Here is a 19,968-nt window from a genome sequence, read left to right on the forward strand (position 1 = left end):
CACATGGAGGTAAGATTGACACCTTTCTGCACTTTATTTTCATGGTCTCACTTCAACACGAACATAGGTTGTTTGAAAGTCTTTTCTCACACTAATCGCTATTTTTGGTGTTCCTACACTATATTGTGATCGACTGTGAAAAAGTTGCACTGTTTCATCTCACGTTACTGAAACCGGATAGCTTGGGGTTGAATCCGAGTTACCACCAATAGACTGTTCTAATTTGATCCACGTGTGTCGACCCTGTATAGCTGTGCGTGCCAGTTGCTGTGGTGAACTATGCAGTGCTTAATCGATGGGCTGGTTGATATGGTGCAGCTTACACTTTCTTACGCGATCACCAGATGGTGGTGGTGATGATCCACCCGCATACTCTCAGTAGTGAAATTCGGTTGCCTGCATGTCACGTTATTTTCTTTCACACGTTATGCATACCGGGAGTGACACGTGACGGGTGATTGATAGCAGCAATGCAGCTTGAGCACTCAGGTAGAAGTATGTTCATTTGCTTAGATTTGGGCCTAATTAACGTGACAACCAAATCGTTCGCACGAAAACACTGCTCACTTAGTGTGTATTCAAAATTCCACTGAAGGGTATGTTCAACAGGAATTATGGTGGTGGTGGAATAAGAACAAATAGGGGAACGCGATCCCCTTCTGAAGTTGCACCAACTTATAGTCTATAGTAAGCAGTGCTTGGTTGCCTTACAGATACTGAGCTCATGATCATAACAGGTTTTCAACACGCGATTTGAAGATCTTCACAAAAATGCGACAGAATACCTTTTGTTCTGTTGGGAAAATTAGTGTCCTATAGGAAGGGGATGCTACAACCGATTTCCACTTACCCTGCATGAAGTTATAGAATTGCTGCCATAAACAGTGGTACCCAGGAGCGACCACTGGTCCTATACAAGTGCTGGAAAAGAAGACCCTGATATTGTATGAAATTCGAGACAAGCAGTGAGTGGAAACTCGGAGAAAATCTCCGTCCATTTAGAGGAAATGTTCAGCCGTCATTTCGGTTTTTCAGTTCATAAACCGTGCATCGAAATGAAGTGCTTTAAGCTGCTACGGATTTATCCATCGAGGATAACGAGAATCAGGTAATGAGCATTTCAGGTTGGGGGCGATGATCCAATCAGTTCAATGATGTCTAGTGGTTTTGTTTGCCCGATGCGGTAGGGCTTCAGAGCTGCACAGTGAAGGCAATAGGTTTGATGCAAGACTTTCATTGGCTACGTGACACATGATGGTTGCGGTAGAAATATCGGACTGCGTGGGATCTGAGGTGCAAGCTGATGTGACGTGGTTCCTATTCGCGTGGACCCAGTTTAGAGTTGTTTCTGGTCAAAGTAAAGGATGAAAGAACCGAGGAATGGATTCATTGAAAGTGCTAGTTCTTTGGTCACTGTCGCCAGATCTGCATTAAAAAGACAGCTCGTAGTTCATGACGTTTACAGAGTATGTTTGTGTTTTCGAATAGCATGAAAATGACGAAAATCGTCCTCAGGTATCCTTTTTATCCTCAGTTCTTATTTTGGTGTTCAGTACGAATGGATGTGACTTTAACCTAACACAGCTAACCGTTTCCGATAATTACTTTAACCTCACCTGACCAGACTTTCCTGTGGCGCCAAATGGCTGTGAGCGATTCATGCAATCCGCAAATTCTGCTATGGCTATGGAAGACTCACGTAAACGCAGTTTAAGCCATCTACCATGCAGATTTGCCAGTATTCAGCACTTGCAGAAACTCAGGTACAGACTGGAAACAGAAGCTAGTAATAATAATATTAGCGTTGTTACTTTCCCCGAATTCTCCACTAATTGCTTGTAGTTCCAATGTCTTTCCGACAATCATTTGAATGGGAATCTGATAAAACTAAGAAAATGGCACAAAATTATGCGAACTAATTTTCCTAAGAGTTCAAACTTCTCAATTGAATAATACGCGAAATACCGTTAGTAGCCAAAATGTCTTGCGGTCGGGATTGAGCGCCGTTATTAACGCTAGTTGTGATCCTACTTAAGCACCACCATCTTACTGTTCATTCACTCTCGTACAAACGCTTTCCTCGATGGGATGTGCATCGTTGGAGGTCGTATCCAATGCTGCCTGGTCTCCAGAGACTTTCCAATGTTTCCATTCCTAGTGTTGTGGAGTTTAAGGTTTTTCCTTGCATCTCTTTGCTTTATCGTGCGAACAGAGCTCCACTCAACTCGCAATCGATAGTCTGCTGAATCATGCAATCGGTATCTTGGAGCTGCTCTTGAAATCGGTATTGACTAGGAAAATCACTGACCACACAAGCATGCATATTGTCATTAGATAAGTTCCGTAACATTGATCATTCATGTGTGGTATCTTTGTAGTGCCTTACTGCCATGTCACCAGACTAAAGCACGAGAGTGGGGATACTGCCAAGTTGCCAAGTAGACAGGGGAAGTCGAGAGGCGGAGGTCGGTTTCGAACCACGGCCCTTCCGGTCGGTAAATTCGCACCCCAACCATTGAGCCTTCTCGCCTCAGTAACATTAGGATCGCATGGCAGTCAACCATAGCATCATGAGTACTACACGTACCGAGATGCTTTACAGTTGAGTTGGTATTCCGGGTGAGGAACACTGGCCTGATGTTTTCCAATGCCATATAAGGATGGGCTTCGCGACAAACCATGAGGAATGTTGTGCCCCTGTCTTTATTCTCCATACCTTTGTTCAACTTGACTTATTAGACGTAGGATGATCAGGCAGTCAACAAACTAGCTTCGGGACGCACAATATAGTGGTTCTTGTCTATCTGCACCAGTGGTGTCGGTTAGTCTCTAATCCACCCCGTGTATCAGGAACCTCTGGGTCTTTTTGGTGCTTGTATGATACCTAGTCAAACGAGGGACCTTATTTACTGTTTCGTTTGCTCATTGGATGTACTTATTGTGTCGCGATGGTTACAATCGTTCCTCTCTCATGTTCAACCGAAACAGAATGTCTCGTCAAACTCACGTATGAGGTTTGAACATCACTGGAGTGTTTCAATGCAACGGATTTTGGTGGGCGGCACATAAGTTAACACGCCCCTAAAACTAGTTGGATCGGTTTTCGGCCTGTTTTTGCTGGGTGTCAATTGGAGATTCGTTTTTTGTTGGAGTAATGGGCTGTTCTCGACCTATGCGGGCCCTGTTGAAAGAAGTATTTTCGTTAAACATACTAAGGGGTTCTCGAATAGTGTTCCGAACACGTTGGGATCCTACACATTTTTGTACAGCTTTTACCTTGCAATGGTTTGCACCGTATAGCTATTGATGCAGGAGCAAAAGTTTCGACTTCTTAAACAGCGAGGCATTTTAACTTAAACCAGAAACGAAGCTGTATGCAATCAGCTTACACTCTGGCGGTCAGCCGGTCGTATGGTTTTTCACAAAAGGAATAAAATCGTTAACTTGGTGAATTTTTTCGTGATGACAGCGGATCAGTCTGAGGGTTTGCCCGAGTCAGTTGGATGAAACATTGGGTAGATTTATTGCCAGCAACAGATAACCTTTATCACGGGCACGATAGGTCATTTAGGACCATATCCAGACTCTCGACACGTTTGTGGTTAAGGCGCGATCTTACTGACTGGAAGGTTCGTGGTTCAAACCCAACCTCTGCATCTTGACTGCTGTCTACCCTTGGCAACCTGGCAGTATGTTAGCACTCGTGCTTCCTTCGGGTGACATGGCAACTAAACACTGGGAGGCTGTCACAGGTGAACGATTACAATTACAATTATTATTATTATTATTATTATTATTATTGTTGACCTAAAACAACCTATTGTGGTGTTTGTGTTCCGAAGATATAACGCAAGAGTTCATCCGATTTCACTTCACATCATGTATCTTAACGTCGTAAGAGGTATTCTTTTGGAATTTTCTTTTCCTAACACACTGTCCAGTTGTGTACGCACCTAGCAGATGCGCGACAAATGACCATTTTTGTGGCCAATCAGCTGCTTTGTGCTCTCAGCTGATTTCGCTGCTCACCGCTTGATAATTTTGCACGTGTTGGTCGCAGTTTTCGCCATAAGTGTAGAAGCAACCTTACAGTCATTTTGCTTCTGTTCGTAACGCCCTTTTTCCACAAACAAACCAAAGAAGTCATATGTAGTCGAACTCACCGTCCCGACTGCCGTCAACCTAAGTGACACGCTTTCAGTAGCTGTCTACATGCCATTGGAATCCTAAACGAGTGCTTTTCACTTTAGAGCATTCCGTACGTTTGAAACGCAACCAGTGAACCCTGAAACATTCTTATTTTAATTATGCATTACTGATGACCTCATTGTTAATGATTCATTTCCCTGTGCCTCTTGATCACTTTTAGATGAGACCTCTAGTGGCTGTCCAACTAACCACCTAATTTTGTCCGGCGCCGTAGCACACAGTTTATAAGACAAGGAACATTACGTTATGTGCTAAAGAACATTCTTAATGTTGCCTTATTTGTGTGCTTGCATCTGTGTATGCTTTCTTCAAGTGGGAGTGGACCGAACGACATCACACTGTCTGGCTTTCATTCACAGGTTATTTCGCATCCTGAATAACCCGGCCGCTGTCCATGTGTTTACTTTAACGGGATCGTTGGTTAGTTGTTTTTTACTGCGGAAATCAATCGATCATTTCAGTGTGCTGGCGAGACATCTGTCTGTGCCCTCCTGCTCCTTATCGGAACTCCCATTTTTAATGAACTGGAGAGATTTTTTAACCAACTTTGATGAGCACCATCCCTACCATTTAGGTCTACGAATTGTGGCTGTTTGTCGCTTTCGTTTCACGATAATCGTAAGCTTCCCTCTCGTTCTTATGATTATTTGGCCCTATTCTAAAAGCGTTCATCAGACGGTTATAAAGCCTTATACTTCAGGTGATGTCGTTCATTTTCGCCCTCTCGACCGATGTGTGCTCTCAGTTGTACTGACATACTACCAATTTAAAATAGTATTTATACGATGTAACTGGATGGTCAGTGCTGAATTGTATGTGGTCGGTCGCTTGTGCCTGTCGCTGTATTACCTGACACCGTGGTGGCATTAATTGGTAAGATGACACCTCAGTGAATACAATTGAAGGGATAGTGGGTAAGGCTCTGCGAGAAAAAACCCTTTTGAAGGAATACGGTGTGGGTTTTTCACCTTAGTTCACTCTACTTGCTCCGGCCGTTCAACTTCCAAATCAGTGTGTTCGGGTTGCTGAACAGCAGTTGGTGTGCTTAAGTTGCACTTATTTGATTTTCGCCTAATCAACGGTGGGTGTTACCTTGTAGTTGAGCCAAGTTTTCTTCAAACAACGTCATCCTAACCAAAGTGCGTCGTTGGTGTGTTCGTAGCACACATGCAGATTTTGTTACCCTTTGGTTTCAACTTGGCCCTTGCGAACCGATAAACCGCTGACTTAACCAAAAGCCTGCGCATCGTTAGCCTGACTTTCCCTTTTGATGGAAAACCTGATCACCGGTTTGAACCGAAATGGCATTGGACAGTCTCCACAAAGGCCTTATGAATAATTAAGTGGGTCTTCTAGGATGGAGTCCACATTGGTTGGAATTGCACTGGTATTAAAGGACTATCCCCTAAATTCACTATAATCATAGCAAACATTTTTTCAGGAGGATTTGGTAAACAATCAGTGGCTTCATAGATGGACAGTGTTTCGCTTTTGGCACAAAAGTTTCGTTAGGTCCAGTGGATAGGCTATCAGGTTTGCCGAGTTTTGAAGCAGACGGTGAGCCAGTCACGATAACTCTGCACCAGGAACTAGGTCAATCTTGAATGTCCGTTAAAAGTCCTTTTCATTTATTATGACTGCCTGAGTTTTGCGGCCGATGCCGAGTGGTTCGAGCGTCAATGAGCGTGGACCCCAATAAATACATATGGCTGTAATGGACAATGTGATTGGAAGTTATCGACCTACTTTAGGATTTGATTTATACTACCGACCTTTATTTTCTCCTTCGTTGCGCATATTGATTTAGTGTCTCATTAGTGTTGTAGGGCAGTGGAAATTCGGTATGTGGATACCTTAGGTGATGGTAAGTTGTTGATCGCATACGGATAATGTGCGACATTTCCCTTACACGGGCAACCTTCTCTTCCTTAGTTTGAACCTCTGATGAAGGCTCCTGGTTTTTCTTCCCACAGTTTTGGTATCTGACTTTATGCATAAGCTTCTTTTGATATTCTATCCTGGGTTGCATACTTCACGAATCTCGCGAATTTTTCACGTGAATCTTTATGCAAACGGCCGAGTCATTCGTCTGCGCTGATTAGATGCCATATGCTTTGTGAATCGACCACACGGAGCGGGCCAACAGAAACAGGCTAAGTATATAAGCAGTTGACGTGTAGGTAATCGTAGCAAACACCCACCTGTGGTGATGGTATTCCACAGTATAAAGACTGCATATGATGTGGCTAGTTTCCTCGGGCCATGGGAATTTCGTTGTGCACTTGTGAATGTTGGTATAAATTGCGTAGCTTCTGCATCGAATAAGTCTACGTACCCTGCATACGTTGGAGGTTCCCTCAACTGTTCGCACTGGATTGGTAGGTTTCTTGTTATTTTAGATTTGCTGCTTCGTAGTCCACCGTATGAACAACACCGATCAAATTGAAGATTTATGCGGAACGCGCTTCCTTGGGTGAGGTCTACGTGATACTCGCTACTTGACCAGCGACGCTTCAAGATTCAGTGACAAACTGAAGTCAATGCTAGCGAATATACACTCATTTGCAAACTAATTTGGTTCTTTCGAGAGACTCACCTGGATTGCGCCTACCTGATGAACCCCAAAGAAGGGCGAAACCGGTCGTGGGCTATCGATGGATTTTCAGCAACCTTATGAGTAGTACATTACAAATATATGAAGTCAATGCTGTTCGTGTTGTCATTTCCTATCTAAATTGCCTAGCTGAGTGTTGGAGATGAACGCAATCTGGAAGTTCGTGGTAGGCTATCAACAGGCGCTCTCCTCATTGCATTTTGAGTTTCTTTTTACGCTAGGACCTTTATCGAGTACCATTGCCCAGTGTTTCAGCAATGGTGTTGCTGTCAGTGATGACGGTAATTACCCGAGCTATTCATATGCTTTCCTTTAGGCTACTTTATCTCATTTCGTGCCCGTTTCCTCTTGTTTGACCTTTTTGTTTACAACATGTAAGCATTTTTTTCATGTTCCCGACCAATCGATGCCGTTTACGGATGTACTATGATGGTTTCCCATCTGGTGGAGTATGAAGGTGCCAGCTAGGGTTTTCCGCTCCGGTTTTCGTGTTCACTGTGTTTGTGTGTGCGTCATTTCTCGGTTTCGAATGTGTGCATGCATCACACTCTGTACGTGTGCGTGCAACTACCTACCTATTCACAGCTAGAACACTTGGGTTTGTGTATCAACCATGTTATGGCTTGTTTATGATACTCGTGTGCTGCGTTTGGTGTCGGTTACCAATTTTCGCTGGAAAACACGTGACCGTGCTGCAACTTTTCATCCCTGTCGAGAGAGTGACTATTTGGCTGTACACCCACTGAGCAAATGCCGTTTACTTTCCCTCTGTTTGTGCACGCTGTTTCTTCTAACCACTCCCTTAATGCTCAATGGCCTCGAATTTACTGATACATGTTTCCACACTATCTCGTTATGCTTTTTCTCTGTGGTAATGCGTCCGGCGTTTTTGGGGCCTACGATACCAAATCAATCGATAGCGTATCATTTCAAAGATCTCAAAGCTCACACCCATAATGCAGTACCACTCTGCCGGTCGCTACACGTACTCTTTTTCCTACTTTTGGCACGCACCGTATTTGACCATGACACAGAAGGCTTATAAGCGTCAATTTTCCATTTGCAATCCGAGATTCGTGTGACAACTGGTAGACGTATTACTGTCCGTGTTCATCAACCATCTGTTGACTTCGAATAGCTTAGACATGTGGTCCCATAAAGTTGGGCTTCGGCTAAGTTTTAATGGAGTCCACCTTTCATGGTCAAATAGTATATCCTGTACCGACTGTTCGTCGTTACTCTCGAGCCCATAGACATCATGTTCACGTCTTGTGAAGAACTTCAAATAAGCTTGAACCGAAATGTGGTATTGGCCAGTTACGCCTCGGGCGTGACTAACGTTTGGTGAATTCTGTCACTACGTATCTTTCGAATATCAACACGCAGCGGATGTCGCTGAAACTCGAGCTCTTTCAATAATCAGGACCCATGAGTGTTGCACCGTCCGTTTCTTGAGCTCATCCGACGCGAGTTCTTCAGTTTGCTCATAGTTAAACCTTACTCAACTAGGCGCTCTGTCAAGTTGGTTGCAACGTGACAACAGAGCATCAGCAGTTGAAATACACTTGCTTGCTCATTAGCAGGGCTGTGCAGACAATTACTCAGGAAAGTCATTTTCCTGAGTAAGTCTGGTGGTAGACCTCCCTGCCGATTTCCCATATTCTACAGGACCCTCTTGTTAAGAGCATTCCGATAGTTTCACAGTTACTGAGGGTACGGAGGTTGATGACGATTCTTGAAGCCGCTTCTAGGAGCAGAAGATACCAATACTTGTGCGTTCCAACTGTGCCGGTCTGTGCTGTGTATTTTCTAGTATCAGACAGTAGTGTTGAAGTCAGTGGGTTTTTATCTCATTGCAACACAACAGATTATCCGTGTTATGAATCCACTTGCTGGATTTTGACAACAAGCTTTTCGAAATTTTATCCACCAAGTCAAGCTTACCACATTCCGACTTGTTTGTGAGCTAATGCAACAGCACTCACCTCAATAAGGGATGCTCTATTGAAACCATAAACTCCGTGACCTTTTCTGGAGCCTCCTAGAAGAGTTCGAAGCACTGGCATTCCACGCAACTTCAGATCGGACACTACAAGCCACTACACACTACAAGTATGTGTCCAAAATAACGTGTCAATATCCTGCCAAACTCAAATTCAGAACGGGCTATTACTATATGCTTGACACTTACATTTGGACCCATCCGTCTATATGCATCCTCATTTCGCATGTATCGTCCTTCATGATTGCCTTGATATGAATATTGCTGCATGCTTTGCGATTCGATTACCCATGTCTAAACCCTGGATGCGACTACATAAAGAGTCAGTCGGTCATTTTCTCAGGTAATGAACCGTCCACCGAAGTTCATAAACACATTAGCGAACTACACTCAGTTGCATAGCAATTTGATTTTGACGGGGAATTTCTCTGGAACTCAGCTCTATCTCTCGTTTGGTGTTTTAATCAAATGAATATTCTGCACCAGGCTGTCTCACGTTTCACTTGGTACGGTATTCCAGATATCGCGTACATGTACAGACGTAATATACTACTCGTAAGATTGCAGAAAGCTCTTCGATAGCCCTACCACCAGTGTTGCCGTTCCTGGGGCTCATCAGGTAGGCGCACTCCCCGAGCTTTCGTCAACCCTCCTTCACTTGTACTCATCATAAATGTCGAAACTAAATTGGTGTGCAAACGAGTGTGAAAGTCTAAATTCGTGCAATTGGTTTCAAGTAGGATACAAGGTTGACGGAAACTCTAGGACTGCGCCTACCTGACGGACTCCAAGAAGGGTGAAACCGGTCATGAGCTGCCGAAAAGTTTTTAGTAACCTTACGAAAGGTGTATTACGACTATGCATAGACTTTATATATATATATATATATATATATATGAGCTCGATGGGTACTATTTGGTTCTTTTAGCAAGTGTCACTTATCATGTGTTCTTTTTTGGGTTCTAGTACACCAAGCCTGTCGAAGCCCAGTGTGATGAACACCTAATATTAGGCGATGAACAGGATGCATCCAGACGTTCCTTGGAAACCCCGGTTCCACCACAAACGACCGCCTTAATCTATGGTTCAGAAAACGAAACAAGGATCAATGTCACCGAATTGCCCACAGTTCATTCAGATGGGAATAATTCTTCTGTTCATGCTTATCAGCAAGCAAATGAAAGCCGACCCCTCAAGCCAAACACTCTGGAGAGGCATGGTCAAAAGAAGGTTCGTCCAAAAATATCGGATGAGGCAATACAGGAGAAGTTACGAATGATCGTCAGCATCGGTGATCCGAACCGAAAGTACCAACGCCAAGAGAAGATTGGACAAGGGTACAGTTGTTTCTCCAACAATGCCCTGCTCATTGATATAACCCAATTTTTATTTTGGTCAATAGTTTCGTTCGTTTTACGAACGCTTATCAAGACCCGTATCGATGTTCTTGTATGCACGTCTAATTGTTTAGGGGATTTTGTAGCATATGGAACTTCCGAAAATTTTCTTCATATTGTCGCGTATACTGTCGATCATTTTTGGCAGTACTGAGTTTGCCGCCTTCCTACTATCAGGTGATGCGAGAAAATCCATGTTTAGCTGCCATAACTTCTGTCAGCGGCCGGACTATCCTATCTTGTAGGTCAGAATGTGTGCGCATCTCTCCCTGTAATTTGTTGACGGTAAACACTCGGTCGACTCAGTCCAACTGTTGCCTATGCTACTTTGATCCATTATACTACCTGAGTCCTAGTCTTCATGTCGAGGACGATAAATTTTTTTCTTTGTCGTTTTGAGGCTATTGAAAGACCCAAGTTCGCTAGCGCTTAAACAACAACAGCAGTGATGTGCGGGTTCGATGAAATAGTAACGAAATAGTGAGGTAGGTCTCCTCAACCCAAGATCAGTAGCGTTTTTTATGTTGAATACTGGGATATCCATGCACTCCAAGACCGCAAAAACTATAGTTTCACACTGTGAAGCCTCGCGGGCCTATAGCTGGTTACTGTGTGCCTTCCGAATGCACGGATTCTTAGTTTGCATACACACACTATCAAATTTCGGATTTGTTACACTGTAGTGACAACACGAGCGCAATTAGTGTTGTTCTCGCATTTCTATTGCTAGACTTACATGGGAGTTTATCCCACCCAGAGTCACTCATCTGGCTTTAAAGGCGTCGGATGGTCCTGCGCAGTATGGTGGATATTACAGCATAGAATAAATCATCAACCACATGTCAAACAGTGATAGCGTATAATATCTGGTCGGACTTGCAGAACTACGGAGCTGTTTCGGATTTAAATCAGAGCACCGATAATATATTGAATTGTAGTACGAGCCTAGTACACATGTAGAAATACAAAATAGGATCGCTCAAAATCACACTCGCCACAGGTTGAATTAACGTTGAGGTTTCTGCGGTCCGTCCGATCTTTTGTTTGTGACTGTGCTTGTACATGACTGCTTTTCGAAGATACCTGTGGAAACCTCATTTGAATCTGAAAGTACAGCAAAACCAGTGTCCCTAAAAATTTATTTAATTACCATGATATATGTGTGATGACCAGTCATCTCAGTCCATTATGAGCATCGTGTGCTGGCCTGTTTTTTAGAACAGTGCCAGTTGATGGTCGTAGATCATTTCCTCGATAATAGGTCACTTCTGCAGCATTTGGACACCACGAACTTCTCTGGATAGTTTCAAAGGACTTTCACCCACCGTACACTGAGAGATATTCCGCTGCTGAGAAAGAACAGTAACAGCAGCTCTTGGAAGGTGAAGAAATGTGGAAGAAACAGCACTTTCACTGCCTTCACGGAATTCTCGCTAGTGATATTGAGAGGCAGTGTAAAGGTATTCGCATCCAATGTCATTGAGTCAGTTACCAAGTTTTAACTTTGAAATATGACCTGCTGTCAATCATGAGAACCTTCGGCACTCCTTCCTGGCTGAAAACGCTCCTCAATGCCCATACGGAATTATGGAGTTGCATCCTTTCTGAGGAGGACCTCAGCTCATTTAGAATACAGGGCAATAAGTACCAATGCGTAGTACTTCTTTAACATTAGGCCACCATAATCTGGCACGCTGCTAAGCTTACGTTGATGGAATTTTCTGGGATTTATGTCGAAAGTGAACGCAGATCTTTGCCTTTCGGTATGTATCGGAACTAGACCATCGGCAGGTGAGTCTTGTGGCTTCACCTTTTGCACTCCAAGATGATCAGATTGTAGATAGTCTAATACAGCACTGCAAAGAACTGATAGAATCACCACCTTGTCATAAGGTCACAGTATTTCATCTGCATAATTCATCGTGTTGAGTGAAGTAGCTCTTGAAGCACCCTTTTATTATTTGGACTCCAACGTTTTCAAGTTTTCAACACAAGACTGAGGTTGTGCCTAGTGCTACGTGGTAATTAAGAGTGATTCACCGGTGAAGGGATCGGACGACAGTCGTATCGTTGCGAGGCTCGTTATGTGAGCGAGAGTGACTACTAAATAACCCCAGGGTGGTAGGGAGCTGCACTGCGTGGGCATTGTGGCCCGTCGTAGACCACATTGGCTCCGAAAAAGAATGACTGTATCATTGAACTGGATATTTCGGGGGACAGTCCAGTTTGGAAACTAACTTCCAACGGGACTGCGGCCCCACCGCAGAAACGTGAACTATGAACGTGAGATCTGGTGCTTCGACCACTGGTAACCATCAAACAAACGAGCAATCATACTGCCCTTCGGTGTGCACTCTGTACTTTCAGAGTACAGACGCATACTTTAGAACTTCAGCTGCTGAACATCCGCTGTCACTCATCAAGGTGAAGCGGTGAAGGGGTTGCTGAACGCTCTCAACATCTTGGTAATTGTATCAACTGTGACAAAATTGTTTGATGTATTCAATACACTAATTTTGAAGGCCCGAATCACAGTTGCCAATTTGCGCCAGTTGTGGCATAAAAAGATACATTTTATTCAATGTTGCGTACAGCGAACCACGGCTTTGTTGCATGCTTACGAGCAATGATATAAGGTGGTGAATAATCTGGGCTCCTTGAAGTCTTTCACTTCTGATGTCTCAACCGTTTATGGTGTTAATTTTTGTCACTGAATTCGCAACGAAGTCCTTGGGAAATGGGTGTTTTGTCCTGGGACAGGTACTTTATTTGCCTAAGCTATCGCAGCACGATGGACAATTGCGAATTGGTCTCATCCGTCCCTGCTTTCATCGCTTGACTGTCTAAGTTTAGGAACTTAGCTGCAGTTGTCTGTCTAGAAACCCTGTCTTCTTTCGTTGTGATCCGACATTCAGCTCAAAACTGTTGCCCCTTATGGCTGCTGTCATGTGAAAGACGATTTGTCATTTTTGCAGAAAGTAAAGGTTTTCTAACCTTTCTCTAAAGCTTCTTGCGGCGTTGGACTGATCTACATTTCGACTGCAAACGAAGACTTTGTCCTTTACCTTAAATCATCGTGTATCTTTGAACTGATGAGGTTGTGTTAGCTCGCCACAGTTTATTTTTTACGCCCGTTGCAGGATGCTGGAGGCGCGAAATCGCATTGTTTTTTCACTGTCGTGGATGGAGTTTTCGGACAGGATCCACGTTGGGTTTTCTCTCGTCTTACCACACCAATTACCCTCTTTCACTATGGTGTTCCCAGCGATGTGCATGAGTTTGCCGGGCCGTTTTTTTGCTGGCTCTATGCGTCAGTGCGATACCCATGAAAATGTTGACTTGCTCTGTTCTACCCTATCTCAACTCAAGTTCTTTACTGGGTGACTACAGCACAAAGCGGCTGCAACTAAAGGCCCCGTCGTCTCTAAGCTACGATTATTGCACAGGCTGTTGTATCCTAGTGCATGTCCGCGAACTGCGATGCATCTAATCCGGTGCTCACGTTTTTTATTGTTAGAGGAGAACTAGTATAATCGTTTAAGCGACGTCAAATCCCACCAATTGTTGCTGCCAGAGGAATGGTAGGTTACTTCAAAAGTGCAACAACGAATTTGGCCAGGCTTATCAAAAGCAGTCACTGGAGAAAGGATGATTGCCGTAAAGCGGTCTCCGTCAATTAAATAGTAATTTTTACCACGTGCATCAACCATATCGTCATCTAGTTTTCACCTCACTGTCATCCTCCTCATTTCCAACCGTTTTCTCCGATCAGTGCTTCTGGAACAGTTTATGGCGGTATCGAGGTTGCGACCGGTCGACGGGTTGCCATCAAACAGATGAACTTAAAACAGCAACCAAAAAAGGAGCTGATTGTTAACGAGATATATGTGATGAAAGCCAAAAAACATCCAAACGTGGTAAATTATTTGGACAGCTACCTTGTAGCTGATGAACTCTGGGTTGTCATGGAATACTTGGATGGAGGCTCTCTAACCGAAGTGGTGACCGAAACATATATGGAAGAAGGGCAGATTGCGGCTGTTTGTAGAGAGGTAAGTTACTCTGGCTTATTTTATATTTTAATTAGCTGTTCGGTTTTTTTAACTTTAGGGCCATTAACCGATATCCGTATGCCGCATGTGTGGTTTTAGGTCTTCAGCTGGAGGACTGAAGTGTTGCTGCGGTAAGAGAGAACCGTTTTGGAGAGAACCATTTTTGGTACAAAACGGAAAGTAACTTGATCGTCACTCCTGGTTAAGCTGGAATGTTGGGTTTGGCAAGACTCTTTTAATTTGACCTCGTCGCGGGTACTACTAATAATGTTAAACTTGTCTGTCTGTCAAGTGATAATATTGTGTAGACCCGTAGTTAAATGCCAAACTATATAATAAATTGAACGTGTTTGGAAGTGGCAGTTGCGCTTGTCGGATCTTTAACGGCGCGACAAACAGAATGGAAACTAGCGACATCTCAATTTGGCCGTTTTCGATCAACTTCCGTATGTTAGTGACCTTATTTCCAGCCTAATGCACCACCAGATCGTATGACGTGGGTGTATCTATCCAAATTGTTTCGTTGCTATGTTTCTGGACCTGGTCATTGATTTCTCTGTTACGGTTACCTGTTTTGATGGTGGAAAACCAGTCAGTGTGCCTTCCACCGCGTCGTTACCTATTCCTGGTGCTGAGTGATGCGTGAACTGTGGTATATCTCTTGGTTCGTCTCCTGTGTTTGGTCAACCCGTGACCTTGCATACACATGCCGTTTTGTTACGGCCGACTCTTGCACTGGTCACGTTTGGTAAATCACGCAAATATATGGGTAGATGCGCCACCTCATATTTGCGCACTGCCACTTGTATCCATTGGTTTCGTGCTAGCGTGAGGATATGTACAGCCTAACTTCTCTTGTGGGATTACAATTGTTCCACTTATAACCTCGGAAGCAAATTGACTCCGATTGCCCAAGCATCTATTGTTTGTTGTTTGTTGATCTTACATAGTCTTCTTAACGTCTACTTTTTGATTAATCCTGGCGTCGTCTATGGTAACTGGACAGTCATTGGCCCGTATTCACGACACTTGACGCATGTCGGACTGCATTTGTTGTTGGCCGCTTTTGCTCAGTCTCTTTGATCCTACAGCGTACATCGGTTTTTCATACACCCAAGGAACCTTTGAAGATCACCGCCTGCGGCGGAAACAGTAGGAGAGATACCTGAGAGGTCTCGACGATGTATGAGCAACCATAGATTCCCAGTTGATGGGTTGGATAGCTTTTCTACCCTAGATCCCATAAGTTAAGGTTGGTTAGATATACTCCATCTCAAACACGGCGTTTTTCGGACAGGCCTTCAAAGTTAAAATGACCTAGGCAAACATGAATAACTTCAGCAGACCGATATTTTCATGTGACCAGACCAATGAAAATTAAGAAACAAAACACATGCACCAGGGAAGTACTAGTGAAAAGAATGACTATTGTTCGAAGGATTATCGGAGCCGCTGAATGCCATCCAAAAACACTGAGGCTGACATTTGGATGCAGTGTGATCTCGGGATATTTTCCCGGGGGTGAGAAGAATATGAATGAACAACGTCGAGTGATAGTATCGACTGATTGGTGGCGGATAGCAGATTTGGAGGGAAAAAGGTGGAATAAAAGCAAAAGCCTGGATGAAAGGCAGTCCGCGTTGACGTCCAGGTTTTTCAGTCTGCATCATCTTATGGCTTTTTAGCTTAGACTAGTTCTAGTCGCACTCTATAGGTTCAGTTTAGCGTCACAAATGCAGTTTGACATGCCAACCGTGTTCGTCATCCCAGGGATGGATGTCGGTGGGTGGATCACTGATCAGTCTTTTATCGAAATATGTGCTGGTAGTCACTGATTTGCTTGCAGCCTTCACAGTTAAGCAATAGTTGTTTGACCATCACAGATTTAAATATTTTTCCTAAGACAACCAGAGGCCTTATAGTGCAATATAGAGGGCTAAGGCAAACGAAAAGACGTCAGGCAATAACCCATAAGCGTCATGTTGAGATGGAGATGGGCTGCAACGCATATGCGATTTTCACTTGCCTTCACTTCCAGTGACCTGTTCGCTTTCACCTGTTACTAGTTCCAACTCCTCAGTAAACAGAACCAGTTTAGCTCATTTCAGTGCTCTAATTTTCTGATGCTTGTCTCTCTCACGCCATCCCTACTTCACTGTTTACACATATAGTGCTTGCAAGCATTGGACTTCCTACACAAGAATCAAGTCATTCACCGTGATATCAAATCCGATAATATTTTACTCGGTTTGGACGGATCAGTCAAATTGACGGATTTCGGATTTTGTGCCCAGTTGAGTTCGGAACAGAACAAACGCTCAACCATGGTGGGCACCCCGTACTGGATGGCACCAGAGGTAGTCACACGCAAGCAATACGGGCCCAAGGTAGATATTTGGTCACTCGGCATAATGGCAATTGAGATGTTGGATGGTGAACCTCCTTATCTGAATGAGAATCCCGTGCGCGTAAGTGGTTTACTTCCCGTTTGCTCACCTGTGAAACGTGTAAGAAAGTTCTACTTCAATTCTGCTCCACCTAATACAGCTTTTCTTCGGAACGACTACTCCTGACGATGACAACTTGTGTACCGGTGACGATTTTTTCAGAAATTAGCGAATTAAGTTGAAATCGTATATTGTTGAAGCATTGCTCCCCTCCTCCCTCACCCAGAGTTTTCCACTTTGTGACCCCTCTATCCGAATCATTGGGACATACAAACGTCGAATAGCTGTAACAACTGACACATGTGTTCACCAAAAACACCTCGTGATAAATAGCCTACTTGTCGATTTGCGTTCAACTTCTGCTCGACTTACCGGTTTCTTCAAACATGACAGTGACAGGTCTTCTGTTCGTGAACTGCAACACAGGTGTTAACAGAGTTCCTTCACTGACGCACAACTAGGGTTGTCGATATGAATCCAATCGGCCTCGCACTCATCAAAAGATATCGCGATATCTCGAATATCGTGCCAACTGAGTTATGAGGCGACCTGTGTGCAGCACTTTCAGTTGTAGAATATCATAAACGAGAGATTCAGTTGAGTCTCTCGTGAAAACCAAATTGATTTGCAAATGAGTGTATTTCTCGAGAACAGTGCAATTTGGATTCAAATAGATCATAAGGTTGACGGAAACTCGGGGACTGTTCCTACCTAATGAGCCCCAAGAAGGGCGAAACCGGTCGTGGGCTGTCGAAGAGTTCTCAGCAACCTTGTGATAGTTTCGTTTATGAAAATATCGCGACGTAATTCGCTCTTGGGGCGTTTCCTGTAACTATTGCAAGCTTTGACTGCTCTTCCAATCATCAAAAGCGTTGCGTTACATCATCTCGAGGTCGTCTTTGCAAGAGAATAGACTGTCGTATCGCAGCTAGACTGAGTCAGTAAATATACCAGAGCTTGACTCCATTAACCTCCGAATTATTCCCAAGTGGCTGAGTACTTGAATTGCTCGTCACGAGGGTCTGTCTAGGCTTTCATTCTAAATGGTGACGTTATGTGTTGTTTAGGGGGAAGCCAAATGCATTTCGTGTGGCATCGTAGTGTTGTTTTTTTAGCCTGGAAGTATTGGTGTTTCCCATGACTAAATCGTTCGGTTGCAAGAACTATTGACAGCTAGCCATGCATGACTTCACCACTGCTTCATCATCGTCGGACCTTGATGCTGTGGCATCGGTTGTTTTTTTAGCCTGGAAGTATTGGTGTTTCCCATGACTAAATCGTTCGGTTGCAAGAACTATTGACAGCTAGCCATGCATGACTTCACCACTGCTTCATCATCGTCGGACCTTGATGCCGGTAATTACACGGTACATTTGTTTCATTCAGTGTGTCACGCAGTCTAAAGTTAAAGCGTTTAACCAAGCCTTGAGGAACTGAAGAAATTTGAAGTGATTTTACGACCAAGTACGCACGTTTACAGTAGTTAGGGGGATCAGGTGTTTTGGCACTCATCTTGGTGCATGCAGCATTCGTTCGCCGGTATCAGCTCTGATAATTCACCAGGATAACGGTGGGTTGCTTCGGATCCTGCACAATATTACCACAGAACAATAAAATATGGGTTCGGGATAAGCGTTGACGGAACTCAGTTCTATCTTGTGACATTCACGGTGCGAACCGCAGTAGAGCGTCGAACTCCCGATAGCTATGTTATTGGAATCAAGCAACGTGTCAATATGGCTCTTCATCATGAAGTCTGTGCTATACGCCACATCAGAATCACGCAGGAATGGGGATGGGAGTGACTCTCGTAGTCCGCCGATTTCGGTATTCCCCATGGTTGATTACTCCAGGTAAAAGCACTGTGCACTTGTTGGTAATCACCAGCAGCACTTAAGTCACTACGCATTCCACTTGTCGAATGAACTCATTACTTGAAACTTCAGACTCAGATTACCACATACATACTAAATGTGCTCAGGAATGAAACATCCCACAAGTCGTCTGGGACTTCTACCGTCCCTGAAAACCCACCCACGTTAACTACGTGGGCAAGGTCGACACTACATCCTCTCTGACATCTAGCTAACCATACTGCTAATCGAACGTTTGTAGATGTATGCTTTGATTTTCAGCTGTTGATCGGAAGGCCGCAATCCGAAACTCCCTAGAAGCTCTTGGGGCTATTCACTTTAGGAGTGAAACAGTTTCTCGTTCACAGGTTACAGACAACAAAAGTTCATTTAAAATTACATGCCGAAGCGAAACCCAATTGAAACTAGTACTCATATTACTGTTTTCCAGACTGTGTGACACACGTGCGTCAATTTAAGCAGCTCGAAGAACAGTTACCCAGTAAAATAACCCAGCAACTCGTGTCCCTACCTGTCCCTATCACATCAGGCTTTTATTGTAACAAAATCCTTGACCTGATGTCGGTAATTGCGAGGAGTTCGATTAAAAGATAGAGCGTACTGGTAGAATGAACGACTTATTCTCTCTGACTAAGATGACACTCTTGACCACCTACTCATGATCGGCTGCTTTTAGTTACCTATTCTGAGTATGTAGATTTCATTGCATTAGTCCATCTTATCATATTTGCATCCTTAGCTGTTTCGGAACTTCCATGTCCTTTTCCTGAAACGCCATGACCTTTATTAGGAAGAATTGTTTCCCAGTTGGGAAACACCATTATATAGTTTTTTGTCGTTTAACTGTTGCGCATGCTCGATCTTAAAGTTCAGCGGAATGCTTTTTTGATCGTTCACTTTTCTACACTTATGGAGGTGATGTCTGGAATGTATACTTCTCCCGAGCCTTTATCACTGTTGTATTTATTGTTTTTCTCATTTCGCAACTTTTTTTCCTACCTTTGCACGCAAGCCCATCTTGCGCAAATTTTGCTGTAGTGTATTTGTTCGGCAATTCTTATCAGATTTCCATGGGGCGCATGACCTTCAGTGGTAGATTAACGCTAAATTTTCAATATGGTTTGGTTATGATTAAGACCGAAACACGTGACATATTCCTAGTTTCCCTGAGGGTGAAGTTGCGATGCGTTCCTTCAGTTTTTCGGAAGCAGACTTATTGGAGTTCACTGTGGCAGGATGTTGAGAATGTGCTTGCCGTGGACAGAGCCACTGTCGTCTGATTGAATCGCTACTGGGTGAAGCTCTGGGAGCCTGCGAAAATTGGTTTACTCGTCGTCGATCGAATCCATGTGCACCGGAAGTTGAACTGAGGA

At 43.8% G+C, this 19,968-nt stretch overlaps 2 protein-coding genes across 2 annotated transcripts in view; one reads left to right on the forward strand and one right to left on the reverse strand.

Moving 5' to 3' along the window:
• The window catches only part of T265_14129 (hypothetical protein), a gene marked incomplete at both ends in the record, with an annotated part of 50,951 nt that overhangs the window by 23,838 nt on the left and 7,145 nt on the right, over positions 1 to 19,968 (forward strand). Inside the window, 3 exons of the mRNA XM_009172147.1 lie at positions 9,792 to 10,162; positions 13,995 to 14,274; positions 16,446 to 16,742. Of these exons, the coding sequence (XP_009170411.1) occupies positions 9,792 to 10,162; positions 13,995 to 14,274; positions 16,446 to 16,742 (948 nt within the window). The remainder of the gene's footprint in view (positions 1 to 9,791; positions 10,163 to 13,994; positions 14,275 to 16,445; positions 16,743 to 19,968) is intronic.
• Positions 1,720 to 18,559, reverse strand: T265_06777 (hypothetical protein; the record flags this gene model as incomplete). Its single annotated transcript, XM_009172130.1, has 2 exons — positions 1,720 to 1,878; positions 18,323 to 18,559. The coding sequence occupies 2 exons, from the start codon at positions 18,557 to 18,559 to the stop codon at positions 1,720 to 1,722; spliced, it is 396 nt and encodes a 131-aa protein (XP_009170394.1).

This window comes from Opisthorchis viverrini (genome assembly GCF_000715545.1).
Source record: "Opisthorchis viverrini unplaced genomic scaffold opera_v5_145, whole genome shotgun sequence".
NCBI lineage: Eukaryota > Metazoa > Platyhelminthes > Trematoda > Opisthorchiida > Opisthorchiidae > Opisthorchis > Opisthorchis viverrini.